The sequence below is a fragment of the Astyanax mexicanus genome, chromosome 2, assembly GCF_023375975.1.
Source record: "Astyanax mexicanus isolate ESR-SI-001 chromosome 2, AstMex3_surface, whole genome shotgun sequence".
Classification (NCBI taxonomy): Eukaryota; Metazoa; Chordata; class Actinopteri; order Characiformes; family Acestrorhamphidae; genus Astyanax; species Astyanax mexicanus.
In genome coordinates, this window is record NC_064409.1 from 58,209,548 (window position 1) to 58,232,606 (window position 23,059).

Consider the following 23,059-nt stretch of genomic DNA (forward strand, 5'->3'; position numbering starts at 1 on the left):
ATAAGACCACAGAAAGAGAAACACCTGCTGAGGACCAACACTCACAGATGCTCTGTATCTGATGGAAATGGGTCATTCCCAGTCTGAACCGCATGATGGCAGCAGTGCCCCAGTTTACTGCGGTCAGGACCAGCGTGAGCAAATGTGACTACACCCCTCACCCTCACATTTTTGTAACTTTATCATATCTTTTTTTATATGACAACTCAAAATATATAACACTTTGATACAATTTAATGTAGTCAGTAGCTTTTATAACATTGAATCAACCCAAATGCTGCATGTTTGAAAATAGACATAAAAACTAGACAAACATAAAGAAACTAATTGTGTATTTAGAAACTAAATTGTGGATGAATAGTTAAGCACATGCTTGGGGTACAAACCTGTAATTTTTCAGGCCTCGAATATTCAAGTCAGGCATTAGCTACTTATACCACCAGGGACTCATTATTTTACGCCATTTACAATATATTTAATAGAAGGTTATACCGAGGTTCTGCAGCATGATGGCAGCAGAGAGTCAGGTTGTTCCATTCAGAGCTGGTGTGTTGAACAAACTGGGAACACAAACCTGTTAGGTTAGTTAAAGAAGCAATCACTTAGATTTCTTCAGATTGACCAAAAATTATTATTTCTAAATGATGAGAGCGCAAAATATTATAATTAATGACATCAGTGTGCTTCTGCTAACAATCCTGCAAATAAAAGTATATTTATTTTAAAAAAGGTGTTTATTTAAGTCCCAGAACTTTTTCTGACTATAACAGCTTTGCTGGTTTCCTGAGCAACCATTGTGCTGCTAATGATACTGATGCAAGAGCTACTGTGAACAGAGATATCAGAACAGCAAATTTAGCCTTTATCTGCTCATTCACGCATTGTTAAACTAAAAAAGGCAAATTAGAGCTGAAAAAAGCTGTCCAAGAGAACACTTACTAAAATCGTCATATTCTTTCACTCTGAAAGAGACTGCACCGCAATGCATGTTTAAAATAACTTTTTAGCATGCTCTGTGCAATTACATATTCTTGTCAAACATTTACAGATTGTCACTTTAACTTAACCACACATCAGACATGTATACTATGTTATAAGAAATAGACAACATTCCAAACAACAAATGAGGGAATAGATACAGGGGGCATAACCCGGATAACATGCCCATGTGGGCCCTATATGGGTATCCCAACCAGGTTTGTCCACAGGTTACATCTTGGCCCCAAATATGAATGTCAGTGATAGGCCCCATCAGGGTCAGTGATTGGACCAGAAGGGGTAAAAATGGGCCCCTTCTGGGTTGTACACTGCACACTGGACCTAGATGGGACTGTGACACTAAGGTGGGCAGTAATTATAAAGCCCATTTGGGATGCCCATCTGGATCTCAGTAAAAACACCTACAAACCCCAACCCATGTTTCACTCATCTAAATCCCACATTAGCATGTTGGCTGGAAATGCATAATGGCTTGGTGTCCAAAACAGGTTTTGTAAATATGGTTGTCTTGCCTTGTTGTCTTAGTCAGCGATACAGAACACCAGGGCAAAGTCTACCTGCCCCGTAGAGTCTATGGTAAATGGTGTTGAAGGTACTGGAATAGTCAAAGAACATTACTCTCCTTATGCTTCTTTTAGTCAGTCACCCAGTGTGAGCAGGCTCTGTGCAGGAGGTAGATAATAGCACCCTCAACCCCCACATGCGGCTGATATGTGAACTGTAAGGAATACAATGCCACACCCCCCAGTGTCCTGAGATGACCAAGAACAAGCCTTTCCATTGACTTCATCAGGTGAGGAATCCGTGCTATCAAACAGCGAGTCGTTGACTACATATTAAACAATATTATTAAATATTTTATCTATCTTAAATACATATTAGCCAAAATATCATTTTATTTCTAATTCTTTTAAGAGATTTAGCATTTTTGTGCATATAGCACTCACCCACCAAATATTTTTAGAATAGTAACATTGAACAGATGTTATTCTTTTTTAGAACCTATCGTACAAAAGAAGAGTGCTGTTTTACACCTGTTTTTATGTAAAGACTAATTATTACTACTAACTATTTTTTGTGTATGTAGTATGTACCTAAAAGTATGTACCAGTAATATGATAATAATAAAATGATAAATCCTGCATCTTACATCTGGGTTACACCTAGGGCACATTGTCTTCTCCAATACTCTACTCTCCTATTCACTCCCTATTTTTGCTGTGGGCATTTATTATCAGATCACAACTTTGACACAAACACACTTAGATAAAAGGGTCAAAGTTAAGTAAACTTAAATATCCAATATACAAACTTACAGCCAGATGTTTTTTTAAAGATGTGTTTAGGATGGACAAAAAAAATAGAAAAAAATGGCATGTAATGACTCAAGTGCATAACTTGTGACTAATGTAGGCATACCAACGCTTTATCATTTCTTGTCGGTACAAAACGGGTTATTTAATATTAGACTTTTGGTGACCACTGAAATGTAGTATAAACATTATAGTGTAAGTGTGTAGTACACAATTGGGACACAGCCTATAATTAACCTACAGTTTCCCTTTGGTGTTAGGTTACTAGTTGCCAAGATACAATCAACTGTGCACACAGTAGTCCAGATTGTCTTATTCTGATAATAAGTGTGCTAAGGCTGGACAATATTATTTGAAATAAACATATTTCCAAATATATCATGGCATCATTTGGAGCTTGATAATAATGACTTGTGTTTTTATGAACGTGACATGCTCAAAAAAATCTATTTGCTAATATGAACATACAAAATATTTATATATATTTATTTATAACATTGTGGAAGCATTAGTACGTTATGTCAGTAGTGATGTATAGTAGTTAATATATCACACAATGTGGAAGGCATGACCCAAAGAATACGTCAAGACAACATAAAATGTTACGTCATAAAAGTGAATTTTTAAAAACAATAACAAGCACTGGTAGTCAGTGTTCAGGCATGGAGCTATATTTTATAGCCAGTGCCTGATTTAGAAAGGTCAACAGCCTTTGTTTTATTTGTGGATGCCCTGATCACATGCTGATGGATGACTGAAGGTGTTTGACCTGAATGTCACCTCATATTCATAGCTCAGTTAAAGAGGAAGTCATGAAGGGGCAAATAGTACACTCATAAACATAAAAAACATCACGACAAATGTAGTAAAATGAGGACAACACATTTTCAACACATTTGCATGGAACACAGAGATATATTATCTAACTGAACTAACACAGGCCTGGTCATGCGATTTAGGTTCCTTTAGGTATGCAGATTATATGTACAAAACATAATACTAATGGCTATATAAAAATGTTTGAAGGCATCAATCAGTTTGTCTACATCAGCATTATTTATTATACTAAAATCATGCTGTCTGCTGACTTCAACCAGATGAGCACAACAGTTTCTTGTTATGTCATTCTGTCCTTATCTGGGAACAATCAAGTTTCTATATGTCAATCAATCTGTCTTGAAAATGTCTGTGAAAATGAGAAAATGAGGGGCAAGGTGGTCTGGCATGTATACGACTTTATGCCTTCTAATATTTGTGTATGCCATACTGAGAAAGATTAGAAAGACTTTACTTAGATAGCGTTTGGTACCGTATGTCATATTCTTGTGGCCCAGTCCCATTTCTTAAGTTCTACTCAGTGAGTAAATAGAAACAATCCAATCTCCATAGTAGTGTAACAAGTGGTCAACTTAAATGTTGTTTGGTAATTTGTATATCTTTATCTTTAACTGTTATACTACTTAATCAATTTATCATCAATGCTTTATTCTGTCAAAATGCACATCTATAAAAGAACAGTGAGTCTGCACACACTAACCCTTTTAAAATTAGTATAAGTGTTTTCAGTTAAAGAGCACAAATTATGTTAGAAACCATAGTATTGCTGTATCTTTAAATGTAATTTGAGGCAACTGGCTTTGGAAAAATTCTTCCAGCCACTGTTTTTGCACATGCAATTCAGGAACAGAGCTCTTTCCTCTTTGGAACTTTATTAGTTACATGATGTGACTTGCTCCATTGAAGGAATGAAACATTACAAAATTGTGTCTAAACGAAATGTGACTTATTAGCTGAGACATGTTTGTTATTCAAAGTGTGCTTCTTTAATTTTACTTGTTTTCAGACCTCTTTTATAAAGGACAAATACTGCTATCCAACATATGACTTTTCCATCTATCTTTGTACCTGTGATTTATTTACTTTCTGGAAACTCTTTCTTTTGTAGTGTCTTTGTTACTGTGTACACACCATGTACTTGAACTGTGAAATATTGGTAGTATGTTAGAGATAACAGTATAAAGGACCAAATATTAGTTCATATATTATTTTCATTAATAAGTAACTTTGTTTGAACCATGTATGACCTGAATTGCTTCACATAAGCAATGTAAAGTAAAATATACTTATATGGCTCCTGAAATTCAGAAATAAGACAAAAAAACAAAGAAACCGAAGATCACAAAAGGGACCAATCCATATCTGGTCAAAACTTCTTATTACTTGCAAAAAGTGGGTAAACTTTGCTATTCTCATATTTTACAAGATGTCACAGTAAAATTACTTGAAATAGTAATAGAGCATGCTGAGCACTGTAATACTTAAATCTTTTTGGTGATTTTAGTTATATTTGTTTTTTTTTGGTCCTGACCAAAATACAGTTTAGGTACAGAAGTTACACTGAAGTTACACTGAGTTAAAATAGTTTTTCAGACCCAGCACAGTGCATGTACGTGTGTGTGGATTTTCATGTCCCCAGAACAGTAATAGTCTACTACACCCGTTATAATCAAAGACTATACTAGTCCCAGACCACCCCATCTTGTTATTGCTACCCTATCCATCACAACCCACAGATCTGTCCTGTCCTCTACTTCTACATAACGAGAGAGGGTGGCCAGATTGGAGGGGATGAGGTTTAAGAAATAGGCACCTAAATGCCTATTTCTGCCCTTTTGCAACGCCCTTAGAAAAACCATGCTGTAATTGCTAGTGTAAAAGACTGTACTAACCACTTGAAGGGAGCCAGGGCCGAAACCGTCTATATTCAGCTAGACAGGCTCTCCTGCTTACAGATGTGGCAGAGGGAGGGACTGACAGAGGAAAGAAGGATGGAGCTGCAGATGTGTATAATTTCTAGGGAACTGCTGTGTATCTTTCAGTCTCAGCAGAAAAGAGGAATCTGGAGTCATAACTGGAACAGTGTATCACTTGAATATCTGTTAGAAAATTAAGAAATAACTGTTTCTGTGTTGAGTTAAACACAACTATTACTACTTCTATTAATAATGATATTAGTCATTTGAGTCCCATCTAACACACAATATTTTAGTATATATAGTATTTAGTATTAACACTGCCCAGGAAAAAAGCAGAGAAGAAGAAAGGTTGACAAATAAATTTAGGCAGTTTATATAGATTCTCCTTCAGATATCAGTTTGGACACTTATTACATTCAGTGTTTTTTATTATTTAAACATTTTGCTTTGTAGACTAATACTAAAGTCATACAAAATATGAAGAAAAACATATGGAATTATTCATTAGGCCAGAATATTACAACTATAAATCAACTTTTCAAAGTAGGCACTTGGTTAGATGACAGCTTTGCACATCAGTCAGTTAACAGCTGTGCCTCAAGAGTTAATTAATTGAATTTCTTGCCCTCTTAATGTGTTTGAGAGCATGAGTTGTGTTGGGAAGACTAAACTAAATAAAAAAAAAATACTTTGAGAAGTGAAGTTTAGTCAATACAAAATATTTCAAGAACATGTATTCTCAAGTGCAGTCCAAAACATCATTAAACATGTTATTAAAAATTGGCTCTCATCAGGACCGCCCACGGAAGGGAAGAAAAAGAGTTACTTCTGTTGCACAGGATAAGTTTATCAGTGTTACCAGCGTCAGAAACCGCAAGTTAACAGCTCCACAGACAAGTATTTTGGTTTGATTAACACATGATTCCTTATGTGTTTCTTCATAGTCTGGATGATTCATTATTAGTTAACAATGTAGGAAAAAAATAACAAATTATAAAACAAAAAAAAAACATTAAAGAGAAGGTATGTCCACGTTTGTGACTGGTAAGTTACTGTATATGTACATTTTCGATATAGCATATGTCTATTCTAATTTCTGTGCAATGTAACATGAGATGTATTTACTAGCCTATAAGCCGCAGCGCTTGGAGGCTTATTTGTTGAAGTAATAGGGAACTGGAGCTGTTTACTGATGCCTGTGTGGTTCAGGCGTGGTTTCACAGTTCCTGAAATAATATACATGTTTGTATTGAAACGCGTGGACTGACACATGCCCACTGTCATTTGGTGGTAATAATTTTATTTTTCCTCCGATAGTATTAGGCCTCCTCCCTGTCTTCAGCTCCTCCCCTTTAACGGCGGGGTCGTGCAGCTGCAGCGACTCCACTGAGACCACTCTGCGCTCTGCTGAAGCTGCGCGAGGCGGGGGCAGCGGAGTGAGCTCGCGCGCGCGCGCGGAGGAATCTGGGGCGGAGGCTGGACCGAGGACTCTCTGAGTAGAAAACAGCGGGTTTATAGCGGCGATTTTTTCCGTTTTGAGCGGCTTATGAGACTTTACCAAGATGACTCGGGGGTCGGGAAAGTCGAAAGAAGAGACGCTGATTGAGATGAATGAGGCCGGTTCTCCAAACGGCGGTGAGTGAAGGATAAATCGGTAACGGGGCGTTTAGCGGGTAGTTAGTTATTGGGTGTGGGTACGGTCGCTAACAACACAGTAACGACAAACTTCTGTAACGTAAACTAGCCTAGCTGTTTTAGAATAACATGGTTAATAAATGCTAATAAAACCAACAGGACCACTTTTTAATATAAAAACTAAGAAAAAATTGTGTCTAATTTGTTGTAGCTTTTAGTTTTTCTGTTTGTGTTACTTGTGAAAGACATATTTTAAGTTGTTTCTGATTTAGCTTAGGTATAAGTTAGGTTAGGTTAGTTAACTTGCTAGTTAGCTAAATATTAACCAATAGTTAGGTAATTTATAGGTAGCTTAGTTAGTTAACTAACTAAAATAAGTAACTTAAGTTAACTAGCTAGGTTATAGGTTAGCTAGCGTTAGCTACTAGTTAGTTATGTTAGCAAATGTCTAATATGACTGTCAAGATAATCATATTTTGGACCATAACAGCTACATTTTCCCATACAAAAATTTACGATAAACTATTTTATTCCACCGACATATAATAATACAATAGTATAACAATGCATTCACACCCTACCTTTAGGCGCTATGAACTAACTCTCATTTAATTATTAAGAAGAATTGGAATCCAAAAATATTTAAACATCCTAGCACTACACATAAAACAAACTTAAACAATAAAGCCACTGCTTGTATAACGTTACAGTGTGGACATACCAGCTCATTCCTTTTAATAGGCTCTTCTCACTAAGTAAACAGTGGGCCAAAAGTTAAGGTCATCAAAACTATCATGCCCAAATGTTGTGTGATAGGTTGGGTTATTAACCTGGCGTAATTATTGTGACAGACATAATTTTAGCTCTAGTTCAGCTTTACAGAACGAAAACTGTGGGTTAGCTAAGTTAACTGTTGTTGTTTGTAAAGTTTGTAAAAGCCTAATAGCTAGTTATAACGTTTAGATTTTACATGGCTTTATGCTTGTGATTAAGTGTTTATTCTCTAGTACATAACCCAGTACAGTAATAATGTTTAAAGCTACACATTCTCTGAAATATACCAATAATGTAATGGCTATGAATGTGTACAGCAGGCATTTAAAAAGTTAGGACGCTTAGTAACTTTAGCAACTTCCCCTTTAAAAAGTGTTGGACTCAAGATTTGGAATCCTTTTTAGGATAAAATACTCCCTCTGTCTCTCTCTCTCTCTCTCTCTCTCTCTCTCTCAGAGTGTACTCAGGCAATGGAAATACTCTGTCACCCTGGGCAGTGTTGTCAAGGCCTGGGACAGCCCTTATTTTATGACAGCAAACACTGACGAACATAACTAGCTGACATGAGCCTCCATAATGCAGAGCATATGTATTATAACATTCAGAGAATGCCTTAAACAGAAGCTCATTTATTTACTTTTTAGACAGTTTTTTTGTACTGAGTCCAGGTAGAAGTTACTGGCAGCAGCAAGGGGATTATTACTGTCCAGGCCTTCCATTGGAAGCTGGGCATTCAATGCCAGCTTGCTCCATGGTGTCCTGTATAAATAGCTGACCATGTGCTGTGGCTGAACCCTCCTGTAACATAACTATGTGTGTCGTTCCTCTTTGTGGAAACGGTGCTTTAAATACACAGGAAAGACACTTTTTTCTGCAGAGAAAAATTAAGAAAGACCATAGTGCACTTAAGAACATGAATCACATTTAGGAATCGATGTATAGGGAGACTTAAAAGACTTTGTAGCTATGTAAAGTTGGGTTATATGTTTATATTTTATTGCATCATGATACATTTCTAAGCATACTAAGGATATTGTCAATGTATAATGATCATTGACCAAACTGTACATTTTATTACAGAAAGTGTAAAACAAAATCATGTGCAGCAAAAACTGAATAAAAATCACTGTGCTATGCATGAAAAAGTTCTTAAATTGCAGTTTTAAAGAATCTGACACTGCTGAAGCACTTTGTCTGTATATCAAAACATTGTGATAAATATTGTGTATCGTGAAATGTCTTTAAGCTCTGTCTTGGAATCAAGTCACTTTCAAGTCAGTTAAGTTGTATAAATACTGATAAGCAGCTTGAATGATGAGTAGTCACTCTCATATACTTCATCTCTCTGTCTGTTAAACAAATATTATTTAACTATAAAACAAATCGTACAAATATTATTAAATTATAAAAACAAAAAATGTCAACTGCGCAACAGCTCTGCCCATTTATGAAACTCCTGAAGTGACTAGATTAGCCTGTAGTGAATTTTAATGATACGTGTGTTTATCTTGATCTGCTGTGAATCGCACTTGCAGTGAACTTGCAAACAGATTTATGCTCGCAATAAAGTATGGATAGGAAGATAAAATGTGGTGTCTGGCATAGTGTTATTAAAAAAAAACACACATGATGTACACACCTTCCTCACTTCCATCATCACCCCACCATGGCCACATACACTGTACACACTTTGAACTCATCATACATGGTTATCATATACGGCGATCTATTCCTCCTAGACTGTAGACATACAGCTCACTGGGGTGTTTTGTGTTTGCACGTAGCAGAGTGGTTGCCATAGTGAATAAGAAATACAGACTCTTTTCGTGATTTCACACTGGCAGACAAACCAACAACTTCTGCACCCGTTGTTTCCTGTAGGCAAAGCTTAAAATCAATTTCCGGTTTCAATTTATCCAATTCTCACAATACATGCTTCAGGTGAAGCAGTAGGTTATATGTTTTAACAGCAGCAGAGGCCTAGCAATGCAAATCCTGGTGTTAATAGTGTAGCAGAAACGCCAGCTTGGTTTTCAGCCCCAGTAGATTCGTCCTCTGGTGAGTCACGGCCTTTCATCTGTATTTCACCAGTGTCCTTTCATGTGTAGGGTGTATGAATTTATCAGCGAGGGAGAACTACCCTAAGATACTGAAGGCTGTATAATTTAAATTATGTTCCTAGATATGTTATCGATTATTGCTTTCAAGGTATTATAAATAGGCAGAATAAGAGATAAGGGCAACTTTGGATAAGCTCTTTATCTGCCCTTTATCAGGATTTAAAGTTTAAGCCACATGTAAATTACTGATAAAAAAAAAAAAAAAACTAGTATTGATTGATCAATTCTAAAATTTAAAAGAAAATAGTGGGGAAAACTGTCATAAACACTGTTATACATTCTTTACACATTTACTGTTGTTATTTTAAAATCCTCCGTAAGGCACCATGCAACTGATTTATGTTAAGTACACCTCCCTGAACCTGACCACTTGTCACCAAACAATGGCTTTATTTTGTGGAAGTAAAACTTCCAACACTCTGTTTGAGAGAGGCCATTTTTTAGACACATACGGTAGTTTGCCAAAAGGGAAAAAGAACTCCTTAAAGGGAACAAAAGTCAGTTCGGTGTTGTTGAGTCCTGTTATTTCCTGATCAGTGATTGTGGTGGTAGGAGGTGGTGTGTCTGTGGAGCCAAACAGCTGTGGAAGTTTGTCACTGAGCAAATGGGCCAACAGGCAAATGTTAACCATGTTTCCTGAGCTCAGGAACATATCTGTGCAAACATAATTCACTGCTTTAATTTAGTTGTTTGTAGATTTTTTCTTACTAGAGATGATACAATCATCACACACTGATCTGAAATCAATCTATGCTCCTTTAAGTGGCACTGCATACAAATAGAGGGCTAATGAATACAATACAGAACATAGTAACTTGCTGGAATCTATTAAGCACTTAACAACATCATAGCAACAAACTAGCAACACTGTAGCAACCTTCTAGCAATACAATAATAGAAAACGTTTAGGAACCACTTGGTAACGCCCCTGTAACTACTTTAAATAAGAAATCAGCCAGCAACCACCTCTAGGTAACACCACTGTAGCCACATCCCATAGCAACAGGCTTGCAGGAAGTTAACCATTTAAACTGTTCACTCTTTTCTACACTTCAGTCAGAGGTCGATTCAAATTCATTATTTATTTCCTGACATTCTGGACAGATAAAGCAGCCAGATACCCATAACCGTCAATAGTGCTTTGTAGGGATGTGGGCAGATGCTGATATCTAATATTACACATGTATATACCTGCTGATGCTGGTACGAATATATACATTTATATATACACACTGTAAAACGTACAGAGAGACTACACGCCTCAGTATAACTTCAGAAACAAATGAACATATATTTGTCTTTCATTTTAGCTTTCAACCAACTGTATGCTGTTTTTTAATTATTAAGTATTAATTAAGTAGTGCCGCTGCTTTTCCAGCATGCAATAAATACTATAGCAAGTATCAGTTTAAAATATTGGCCAAATCGACCAAAGCCAAACGCTAATTTTGGCCAATACAGATATAATTCTGATATCGTTGTGCATCCCTAGTGACTTGCCATCTTCAATAACATTAATATAAAATAGTTTTGATAAATGTAATGCTTGTAAAATGATCTTTTTTAAGATATGAATTTTAAGTATAGAGGTTTTATATGTGCCCTTTGTTTACATTATAAGCAAGGTGCATGTTTACTCTTCAGCTAAATATAAAATTATAAAGTTTACTTAAACAATTTGCCTTTACCCAAGCCTGGTTTAGGGTGGAGTGATATGTACAACAATATATAAACTACACCATGTCTAACCTGACTTTACTTTAATTTATTCCTAATCCCAACAGTTCTTTTTTTAAGCAGTGGACTTTTCTTGATTGGTTGTGTTGTAATTGTGAGCCTGCATAAGCAAATGGTTGTTAACAAGGTGGGGCCCTTACTGAAGGTTTCACAATTTAGAAGCACAGTTGTGTAGCCAATAAGCAAACACAGTATAGTAATGTGAGTATTAACACTGGTCCTTGGGCTTATATAACATACCGATAGGCATAATTTAATTGTAGATTTAATAATTACATAGACTTTTACCTTAATATGTTTTGTTTCAAAAATGTTTGAGAAAACTCAGCAAAGATGTTTTTATGCTACACACCAAAAAATATTTTGTCAGTTTATTGTTTGAAAACATCTGCTAGATGTATAGCACTTTAATATGGTCTCTAAATATTTTTTACTTTTCTTTTAGCTATGCGTTTGTTGAATTATTTATGATCATGGGCTGGTTATGTTGTCTCAGCTTTTGTTTGTTTTGAGCAGCTGCTGCTTGCTATGATCATGTTTGTATGGATATGAATACAGTGGATGGATACGTACAAAGGCCTTTAGTTTTATTTACTGTAAAATGAACAGTCAGCAAGACAAGTGTGCAGATCAGAGTATACCGAGGTCTCTGTTTTCAGCAGGGGTTAATGGTTTAAGTACTTTGACAGGGAGTGCTTAAAAGATAGAGCAGCTGTGCTGAGGCTGTTGCACATGCTGCTGAAAGTCTTCACTGAGTCAATTCAGATGATTCAGCCATCTGTAGTAAATGACTAAACAGGTTGAAGATGACTCTGACAGTCTTAGATAGTCTGAGACAGGAAATGATAGGAACTCTCATCTTGTGTACTTTCCTGGTAGATTCATGTTCTAGTATGAGTACTAAATTATAAATCCAAATCTAGTATCAAATGCTATTATATTCTAATAATTATTGATACAAAAATTCCTGTTTGTCTAAATTTGACCATAAACTCTGCATTGTAGTAATTTTTAAATAAACATTAAACCCTATTAAAACACATTTTGTCTGTAATTCTAATCCATGTGATTCTGCTTAAAAAATTTTACTTTTTTTTTTTTTCATTTTTATCAGACAGATAAGCCAGATTAGTAGATAGATGTGTACAGTAAAATGATCAGCATTAGCCAATGTTTCTCTCATTGGTGCATCTTAATTTATGCACATTACAAGCAGCACAAACCCTTAATGTACTAATGTGTTACTAGTAATAGTAGGCTAACACCCATGCACCACAGCCTATTTTTGTGGCCCCCTAGTCCACCTAATTTAAAATAAAACTGGGTAACCAAACAAACTGAGCTTTTTTAAACAACTCACTATCTGCCAATTGACTCTCTCTCTCTGTTTTTCTTTCTTTCTCTCTCTAACTCTCTACCTATCTACCTCTTGACAAGGTGCCAAATATTTGCCTAAACACACTATAATAATGTTGGGAAGGGGTTTCAGTAGGTTTCAGACATGCAAATTATTAAATAAATATGTTTAAAAATACTATCATAATGTGCAGTCCTATTCAGTTACATTTTATAATTAAAAGTTAGTAATTAAAATAATTTAGTTTTTAAAATGTCAGATATTACTTGATTGATCCTGAAGATATTATTTAGTGCTATTAGTTTTCACTGCTTCTCTCATTCATTTTGTTGTCTGTCTGTCTGTCCTTCACAGAGGAGAACAATGGCTTCCATTCTAGTGCCAACGCTGGGGTATTTCAGCTAGACGATGCCACGGTAGTATATATATTTTACACTCATAAACATGCTTATTCTATTTTTAGTTACTCATTTAATGCACTCTACCTTTATAGAACTAACACAAGAGAATCTATTTTCTTGAGCAAACAGTACTACACATGTATTGTATAAACATCTGAACATTATGTAGAATCTGAAAAAAGACAGTGCTTTGCTAAAACATATTATGTATTAGATTTATTATGCTATTACACCATGCACTATTATACTTTTATTTGTTTTATTGGTGCTCTGTAATATATCTAGTCTCAAGTTATGACCTTGCTGTCAGAGGTCATTTGTAAAGGAAAGCTTGATTGATTGTGTGAGGTCTGCATGGCAACCAATTTTTTTTCCTTTTACGGACCACTGTGGTACATGCAAATAGTCCAGTCTCTTGAACATGCACCTTATTTACATATGCAAAATGGGATGTTAAAAGTTGTTCCTTGGTTGGTGTACCAGGCATTGAAAAATATAAATGGCAGTTCAAAAGGTTTAAGCACTAAGAAAACTAAAGTATGTGTGTGTGTTTAAGTGTCTATGTGTAAACATTGAATTAAGAGTGACTGGACATTTTCTCAGCTTTCTTGATGAAAGAAAAAAGACAAATCAGCAATCCATTTCTGTAATACAAAAGAAGTTAATTTACATTTTGTGGTTTCACATTTAGAGCTCAGCAAAATCGTTTGGTTTCTAAACCAAAGCTAAAATGTCCTTTTTGACGTTTGTTCCAAGTCCTAACCACCCTTAGTTTGGACTATATATTTTGTAATATCAATGAAAAATATTCCCATTAGACCATTTTTAACACTCTTGTTAAGAAAGTCCAGTATTTTTTTTGGAACTGGAATTTTTATTCCAGTGCTTATTCTATACCTAATTAATCTAGCCTGCCCTTCGTTATAGTGAAACAGGTGAGCTGGAACAGGAACAGCAACATGGAACAGGCTTCGATTCCAGTTTACAAACCTAAGTTTGAACCATTCTATGAATTTTCAAAAAAAAAGAAATAGGCTCTGGAACCAAAAAGTGTGTTCCCAGCTGAAAGCAAAGAACAGGAGGGTTTTCTGCACAAATCCTGCCAACATTCATGGGCATGTCTAGTTGTGCAGGAGCAAGAAACACCCTCTGTTGTTGACATATTCTGTGCTGTATCTTTGGTTCCAATTAACTGGTGCAAATGCAGGCTTGTTTGCTGAAAAGCACCAAGGTTCTTGTAAGCCAGAACCTATACAGTTCAAGAACCAGAGTTATTTTGATTGAATAGAGCTAAGAGTGTCTGCAGTGCACAGAACAGTCAGCAACTAAACCAGAGTTATTATAACTGTGCTGTACTAGCCAACATCACAGGCTGTGTCTGAAACTAGAAAAAGCTTGCTGACTTGATGCCTTGCTCTCAATGATGCCTCAATAGACAAATGAGGAAGGTCTCTGTAACCAATGCACTTGTACATGAGATTGAAATGTTCAGGATTTTGCACATCTATGTAAGCTCTTAGCAGGATGTGGATTCTATTCAAAATAACAGTTTTTTTTTTAAGTCAGGGAGAATAACAATTAAAAAAGAGGCATGAAGTGTTCAGTGTCTATGTGTACCTTTCGTCTGTGTGTGTAAGTGGGCATGCCATGGGAGGTTCAGGAAGTGTGTTATATGTACAGGAAATCCCTTTTCCGCTGCAGCAGTTGATGACTATCAATGGTAGTATTGAAAATTATCCACAAGACATCTCTGTGGAGAAAAAACACATCAAAAACACTTGCTCCATATTTGGATAAAGATGGCTTAGACACATCAGAGAAATAGTACTAGTGTTAGTTTTAGAATGGGTATTTTTGATATTTTGAGTGTTACAGGATGTGTGATCTTTTATCTGCAATAGCATCTTAGGTCTCTCTCTCTCACTCTCTCTTACTCTCTCTCGCTCTCTTCTCTCTCCCTTCCTCTCTCTCTCTCTAGAGAAGTTTTAATTTTCTGTGATCTTACTCAGTTTCCTCACATTTCATAGAATTTATAATACCGGTAATAATAATAATAATAATAATAATAATAATAATAATAATAATAATAATAATAATAATAATAATAATAATATTTTAATTTAAAAGTTACTTTTTGTAAAGTCACTTTTTATTCTGCTGGAGTGCTTGGAGTTTCAGATGAAGTCCAGGGAAGGAATAAATAAATAAATCAGTGTAAATGAAACATATTGTGATAGACATACATTTAGATAGGTATGATTACAAATTAAAAAGTATAAGTCTTTAGGTAAAACTAAATTGAGTACACTTGCGCTTAATTTGTCTTAAAAGTGAAAATTAAACTCGATTTTCTAATAAAAGATAAGGGTGGGTATCATAATATATACATTTTGTACAAGATGTAAAAAAATGACTATATCATGATTTTATCATCTGTGTGTGATTTAATCGCAAAAATAATATGTGTGGCTCGTCTGTGGTAAAAGAGTACAGTGCAGTTTGCAATGGACAAAGCGCAATTGTCTTATGTTTATTATTAAAATTGATATTACTTAGATACACAGTTAGATGTTACATTATACTAAATTAAGGTTTTGATTGTATCATATTGTATATCGTTTCCCTTAAGCATTTTAAGATATACAGAGGTTTTTGTTCTCCACCATTGCTGTTATTTACTGCTATTATGATTTGGCACACATACCTGCACATCTAAGATCATGTGGTGAACAAAAAGAGACAGACATTCATTAACATATCAAGATGCTTGGCCACAATGAAAAAACTGAATCTACTAAATTGTCTATACCTAACTTTCTATCCACTTCCTCCTTTTCTCTCTGTAGTCTGCAGAAAGTCTTTGTTCAGAGTTCTCTGCTTCAGTTTCCAAAAGCTCCAGTCAGTCCTCAGAGTTTTTGTGTGATCAGTGTGACAAAGAACACACTGAGCCTGTTCAACATCTTTCCAGCCTTGCAGGGGTAAGAGGTGTGTGCGTGGGTGTTGATTTATTTACAGAGGATTAATTCTAGTCTTATACTAACACTCGTTATCAAATAAGATTCTAGGGGTGACATCATATGCATTTTAATGTTTTTTACAATGTTAAGAATTTGATACAGTCAAGTTGTATGCTGTTGTACAGCCTTAAATTTGCATATGTCACTAGTTGTAATGAGTCAAAATTCCAAGTTTCAGGTCTGTGTGAGATTTGGGAGACATTTAGAATGATCAGTTTTTTAATAATGTTGGTAAAGACAGATTGCAGGTCCATAACACACTTGAGGAAATGAAACTAAATGAAACACATCAATTCAGTGATTAAGGGGTTGTGTCCAATACGTTTGACTATTTAGTGTGTCATGATTTAGGGTGTGTTGTCACTAGTGTCATAGGCTGTTTTGCACAGGCAGAAAAAAATAATGGATTCCATAAAATAGATCCCAGCAGGTCCTGGATCTAATACAACAAAAGTTTCAGATAATCCTAAAATCTCTGTCTGTGCCTTAATCATTATATATGCATCGAATCAAAATTTGTTACTCTTAATTTGCTATGTTAAAGTCAACAACATCACTATCATTACTACTAGCCATTAAAAAATAAATAGTTGTACCATTCTGTGTTATCTGTATCTGGCTGAAATCATGTAAAATGAGCACATTGTTTTACTGTTAAAGATAAGAACAAAAAGGCATTCTGGTCTGCCACTAAACTGCCACTCAGGGTCACTTCTCAAAAGTAGATGCCCGAAAACATGAGCCCTCCATCAGCATCAGAAAGATAACATAACATAAGAAAGCAGTTAGTCAGTCTTACAAAGTCCTGAATCTATAAAGTGCTCAAAGCTAAACACAGACCACCCTGATGATTTATAAGTAATTGTGCATTAGGAATCGCTGAAAATATTGTGTTATATATTTGATTCAGAGGTGATGCCCACTTTAATGTGCAAGACTGTATAAGGAAAATAATGTGTTGTGGTTTGAAGGTGGTTTGTGTCTGTGAGGTTAGTGTCAGAGACACTATGAAAAATAAATCACTAATTAGTTTGTTTGACGTTTGTTATTGAAATAGTTGTTTGTTAATTGTATTCCCACACAGTTTCTATAATGGGCAGGGTGACATTCAGAAAGAAATCCTGTACAGCCAGGATTGAAAGAGGGAAGTCCAGGGCTAGGTTGTCAAGACAGGCAGAAATCAGTTATTAGTCAGGCTTAAATAGATTTTTTATAATAAAGTTAGTGGGCTGATCATCATTCTTCTGATGCCTGTATCCACAGAAAACACATTAGCTTTGTGGGCTGCTCTGTGCTACATGTAGCTACATCAAGTCTGTTCCAAAGCGAGAGACCCTTTGTATACTACTGGAAAAGTGTTAAAAGGATGCAAAGCTTTCTGATGATGTCACCATGAAGCCTCACAGACTCTTCCATATGTGTGAACAATAGGCTACTAAAAAGGAATTGTCATAGGATAGTCCTACCCTTGGATTTGTAACCTAGTCATTGTCTGTAAACTTAGCTACAATTTTAAAGAGAAAATATGTTTTTATAGAGAAATTTTATAGAATACCATGTTCACTGTTATTGTAGCAGCCATTAGATTATTAATATACTAATTGGGAAGTAAATAGAAGATATTAGCATGCCTGAGAGAGAACAAAACATATTAATATATATTATTAGAATATTAGAAAAAACTAAAACTCTTCAGTAGTCAGTTTGCTTTGTCAGTGGTGAATGGCCATTGTATAGCCATGTGTTTTGTGATTTTGTGTGTGTGTGTGTGTGTGCACTTGTGATAATTTTTTTTCACACTTGGCCAATTCCCCACAGATCTGGAGGAAAAGAACACTGTTTCTGAAGTATCGCTCAAGGGTACGCCACGGTAAAGAGGGTTGAACTGAGTTTTGCTTGTTTGTGGTGTTTTAGAATGCTGTTTGTTCAACGTTTTGGCTTGAATGCACGTTGGGTGGTGTTGTTAACTAATTCACTGCAGTCAAATATAGTCTTTATATGGTAGAAACTTTATACAGTAAACCAGTTTTAATGTTGCTCTGTTATTAGGGATGTAACAATGCATCAAAGCATTGTGGGATCTCAGTGCAAGGACTGGTGGACAGTGTGTGACTATTTAATTCTCTTAATTATAATATCTAATGTAGTCACTTTGTTTGCACGAACCAGTATGCAAACAACCAGCCGTAACCAAAAGCCACTTCAACATAGTCATGTCACGCAGCTCACAGCTCACAGTCTCATTGGTAGATTATGCAACAACTGGATAGATTTATAGGAATATCTGAGTATGAGCTCAGTATCTTGAATTAGGCTAAATGTATGATTATGTGTTGTTTAATCTTGTTTAAGTAGCTTTATTTTTGCCCACTTATTATACCTTCTCTTTTTTTCTAAATTAAAGTTTAATGCTTTAGCTTGTCTACAAGCATAATCAACCTGACCAGGCTACTTAACCAGCAAGTCCTCAAGACCAAACTGGATGACCAGCATAATCAGTATCAAATTCAATATTCATTATGCTGTTCAAGAGCTGATTAACCAACAAACTTACCAGTATGTTTTTTTTTGTCTGTCCCTGAATATTGTTTATTAATTGTTTTAATTGAATTGTCAAGTAATTTAAATTATACTGGATGTGTGTTGTTGTATTCTGCGCCTTGTAGTAGTCTTCCTGTTTCTAACCTTCTGAAGTCCTATCTTCAGCTAGTGATTTTATTTTTTTGCTGGCCTGGCGTTTAACTTTGTCTTTGCAGTTCATAACTGGTAGCTTTTATTCCAAATTAGTCATACACAGTTTCCTCTTCTATCACATGTTATTTACAGCCCATTTCCTCCAGGCACGGTGAGTACCAGCCTGGAAGGGTGAGGCATAACGCATTCCTCTGTCAGAAATTTCTGCATTTTTTTCTGACTCGCTGCCTACGTAGCATTATAGTTTTGTTTAACATGCATGGAACAGAGCACTGATCCATTCTGTCTTATTAGACATGTTTGTTTTGTTAGCATCACACAGACAATCCTTTTTCACCATTATGCTTAGTTTGGTTTTTGGAATTATGTTGCAAAAGTAACTTTGTTACCATGTGTAAACAATGGCATTAGCTTGAAATTATGCAACATTCACCCACGTTATTAAACTGGAAACATTGTGCAAGTCAAAAATGGTGGTCCATCTTCTCTTTTAAATATTTAATGTTGCTGCAACAACCATCAAAGTCTATTGAGTTAGCCAAGTTTAATCTCAGACTTAGATTCTCCACCCACATGTAAACGTGTGTGTCTTATACAGTATTTGTTGTGTATTAAGCTGGCCACAGCTGTAAGATTTTATCTGTTGCATTACAATTTGCTACCTGTCTGAACCTAATTACCTGCAGCGGCTGTCTATTGGTAAAACCCATGCTCTGCTCTAGAGGTTGGAGTGAGACAATCACTGTATTTTATAAGTGCTAGAGAATGCTACAGAGGTGCTACATGACTTTGGTTGAAGTGCAGATGAAATTCTTCTCCTCACACACTCATTTACAACCCTTAGAATTCAACTTCTATTTTACTACTAGATTTTGTTTATAGGAATGTTACAAAACATTGTATGTTTTCTCTCATCTTTAGTGTGCAGTTTCCTAGCTGCAGAGATGGATAAGCTGTTTGTCAATGGTTAGCTTTTAGTCTAGCATGGATACCCATGCTCCAAGCTGCCTTTATTTGCACTCTGGCACAGGTAAGGTCATGAGGCCTGGTTTGTGTAGCAAACTGTTTTTGATATATAGCAGGCTGATGAGGAAATGCATGCTCACCCTATTTGCTAATGGATTTTCTCGCCGGTTATGCCGGTAGTTAAACATTTTTGTGGTTTTGGAATTGACATGGATTTTCTTTAGAAGGAAGATACAACAGAGGTTCATGGAAGGGCACTTCCAATTTCCATGAAACTCCTCTTAGCAAACTACAATATGTGGGCAGGTTTGGGACACCTGCTTATTCATTGTTACTTCGTAAAAACTTTCAAAATTGTTACTTCCTAATAGGTAATATTAAAGAGGTTAGTCTGCATTGGTTGGAAGAACTGTATGTCTCTACTATATTGCTGTGAGGATTTGAATGCATTCAGTAAAATGAGCATTATTGAGATCAGGATGTTGGATGATTACCACCTCATCCTTAACACACAAACATGTAGGGTAATTTACCACAGCATGACTTAGATAAAACTCGGATGTGAGAAATCTCAGAACATGAAATGATGACCAATGAGTCAGAGCTTAGAATTAAAAATATATTAAAGTTTACTTTAAAAATAGTTTCAGCATAACAGATATATAAAATGAACAAAAATGAATAGATATATATTAGAAAAGAGTAAAAGTACATCAACGAGTCAACACATAGTGTAATAAAATCTCGATAGATCAACACATTCACAACCCAGAGAGAAAGAAAGAGGGAGAGAGAGAGAGAGAGAGAGAGAGAGAGAGAGAGAGAGAGAGAGAGAAAGAAACTAAAGCCATTCGAGGGCCAGAGAGAACTCCTCAGACTTCATCCTAGCAGTTATACATTTATGCAAATGACGTGATTGGACAGAACTTATCAATATGATTACGTCAACAGTTTGTTGTCCAGTTTTAATGACGTGATCCGCTCCAGCCTGTCTGAGCAACAAGTTCTTATCTGATGTTGTTCAGGACTGTGTCCTTCATGAACACAGCAAACAGTCCTTAAGTGTCCTAAAGTCTGTGAGAAGATGAAACGGAGGAAAAGAGCGGATGGAAAGATCTTCTGGCCTGTGTGCGACTTTACGCCGTGTAGAACAGGCAGGCGCTGGCTATCTGAGGAGAGGTTCCCAGCACTTCACTCAGAGAGCTTGTTGTCTCCTAGTTTATATGCACTGGTCCCAGAACAGCAGAACAGCAGTGAAGCTTCTCTGCCACTCAGGGTCACGTTCTCCTCACAGCTCTCACTGTTTATGAAAACACTCTGACCTTCCTGATTCCTGAAAAAGTAAAAACAACCTCCAAAGCCTTGTCATTGTGACAGTTAAAAAGAGAGCAGAGATCATAAGTGTTACGGGAGACGGAGGGGTGTGAAGGAGGAGGAGGACGTAAGTGCAAAGATAATTATTTATTAAATAAACAAAACAAACACAGAAACGAAAACGGAATATATAAACTAAGGCTAAGACTAAGGTAAAGACAGGGATACAAACACTAAGATACAAGGCTGGGATACTGAGGCTAAACACTATAAACAGGAAACACGGTTAGATTTACAGACTAGAAAACACAAAAGACTCGACACAGCATGTACAAACAGAGGGGCTTAAATACAGGAGGAAAGTGAGAAACACCTGGGCTAGGATGACGAGGGGGGCAGGGTTACAAACAAGACACAGGTGAGAACACTAATGGTTAGGGCGGGACTAGGGCGGAAACAGGTACAAAAACACAACACAAGCACATGGCAGGGAACACATGACAGGTAAACAGAGGGGCAGGAGCACTAGGGAACAAATGAGGGAGAAACATAACACAGACATGGGCTAAGGTGTAACATAACCCCCCCTCAACGGCGCCACTTCCAGAGGCGCCGAGAGAGAGGGAACAGGGACTGGACAGGGGACACGAACGGAGACTGGACAGAGGACTGGACAGGGAATGGAGACTGGGACTGGACAGGGGACCGAACAGGAGACGGAGACTGGACAGGGAACGGAGACTGGGACTGGACAGGGGACAGGACACAGGGCTGGACAGGAGGCTGGACACGGGGCTGAGACTGGACAGGGGGCTGGACACGGGGCTGAGACTGGACAGGGGGCTGGACACGGGGCTGAGACTGGACAGGGGGCTGGACAAAACTGGACAGGGGAACTGGAACAAATACATGGACAGGGACGGACACAAACACAGTGACAGGGACGGGAACAGGAAAACCACCGGGGACAGGAACGGGAACAAACACAGACACGGGGACCAGGACAGGGAGAGACATAGGTACAAACGCAACTTGGGGATGCCCAGGACTGGCTAAAGTCTGTGGGGTAGTTAGAGGGGCCAGCCTGGGCACAGTTCTTGGGCAGAGGTCCGGGGGCCTTGGGGCGGGCCTAGAAGCCCGTGACCTGGGAGCAGGCCTGGGGATAGGCCTGGGGGCATACAAAGTTCTGGGAGTGGGCACAGGGTCAGAGGCGGCCGGAGCCGCGGGCACAGGGTCAGAGGCGGCCGGAGCCGCGGGCACAGGGTCAGAGGCGGCCGGAGCCGCGGGCACAGGGTCAGAGGCGGCCGGAGCCGCGGGCACAGGGTCAGAGGCAGTGGGTACCACATGAGCGGCAGGCACTGCAGACACAGGAGCTGAGGCTGTAGCAGCGGGAGCTGCTGGAGCTGAGGCTGTAGCAGCGGGAGCTGCTGGTGCTGGAGCTGAGGCTGTAGCAGCGGGAGCTGCTGGTGCTGGAGCTGAGGCTGTAGCAGCGGGAGCTGCTGGTGCTGGAGCTGAGGCTGTAGCAGCTGGAGCTGCTGGTGCTGGAGCTGAGGCTGTAGCAGCTGGAGCTGCTGGTGCTGGAGCTGGAGCTGTGGCAGCAGGTGCTGGAGCTGGAGCTGTGGCAGCAGGTGCTGGAGCTGTGGCAGCAGGTGCTGGAGCTGAGGCTGGAGCAGCGGAAGCTGCTGGTGCTTGAGCTGGAGCTGGGGCTGGAGCAGCGGTAGCTGCTGGTGCTTGAGCTGGAGCTGAGGCTGGAGCAGCGGAAGCTGCTGGTGCTTGAGCTGGAGCTGGGGCCGGAGCAGCGGTAGCTGCTGGTGCTTGAGCTGGAGCTGGGGCTGGAGCAGCGGAAGCTGCTGGTGCTTGAGCTTGAGCTGAGGCTGGAGCAGCGGGTGCTGCTTGAGCTTGAGCTGAGGCTGGAGCAGCGGGTGCTGCTGGTGCTTGAGCTGGAGCTGAGGCTGGAGCAGCGGGTGCTGCTGGTG

General features: G+C 37.9%; 1 protein-coding gene across 4 annotated transcripts in view; it reads left to right on the top strand.

Moving 5' to 3' along the window:
• The first annotated feature begins 6,454 nt into the window (after positions 1 to 6,454).
• Positions 6,455 to 23,059, top strand: part of ano5a (anoctamin 5a) — a 43,357-nt gene continuing 26,752 nt past the window's right edge. The window contains exons 1-2 of one of the 4 annotated variants that reach the window (XM_022672188.2): positions 6,455 to 6,703; positions 13,046 to 13,107. In XM_022672188.2, the coding sequence (XP_022527909.2) occupies positions 6,631 to 6,703; positions 13,046 to 13,107 (135 nt within the window). In that variant the 5' untranslated portion in view covers positions 6,455 to 6,630. Of the gene's footprint in view, positions 6,704 to 13,045; positions 13,108 to 17,960; positions 17,980 to 23,059 lie in introns of those variants that run through there. The other 3 variants (XM_007228231.4, XM_049474636.1, XM_049474637.1) reach the window with 3 other exon arrangements.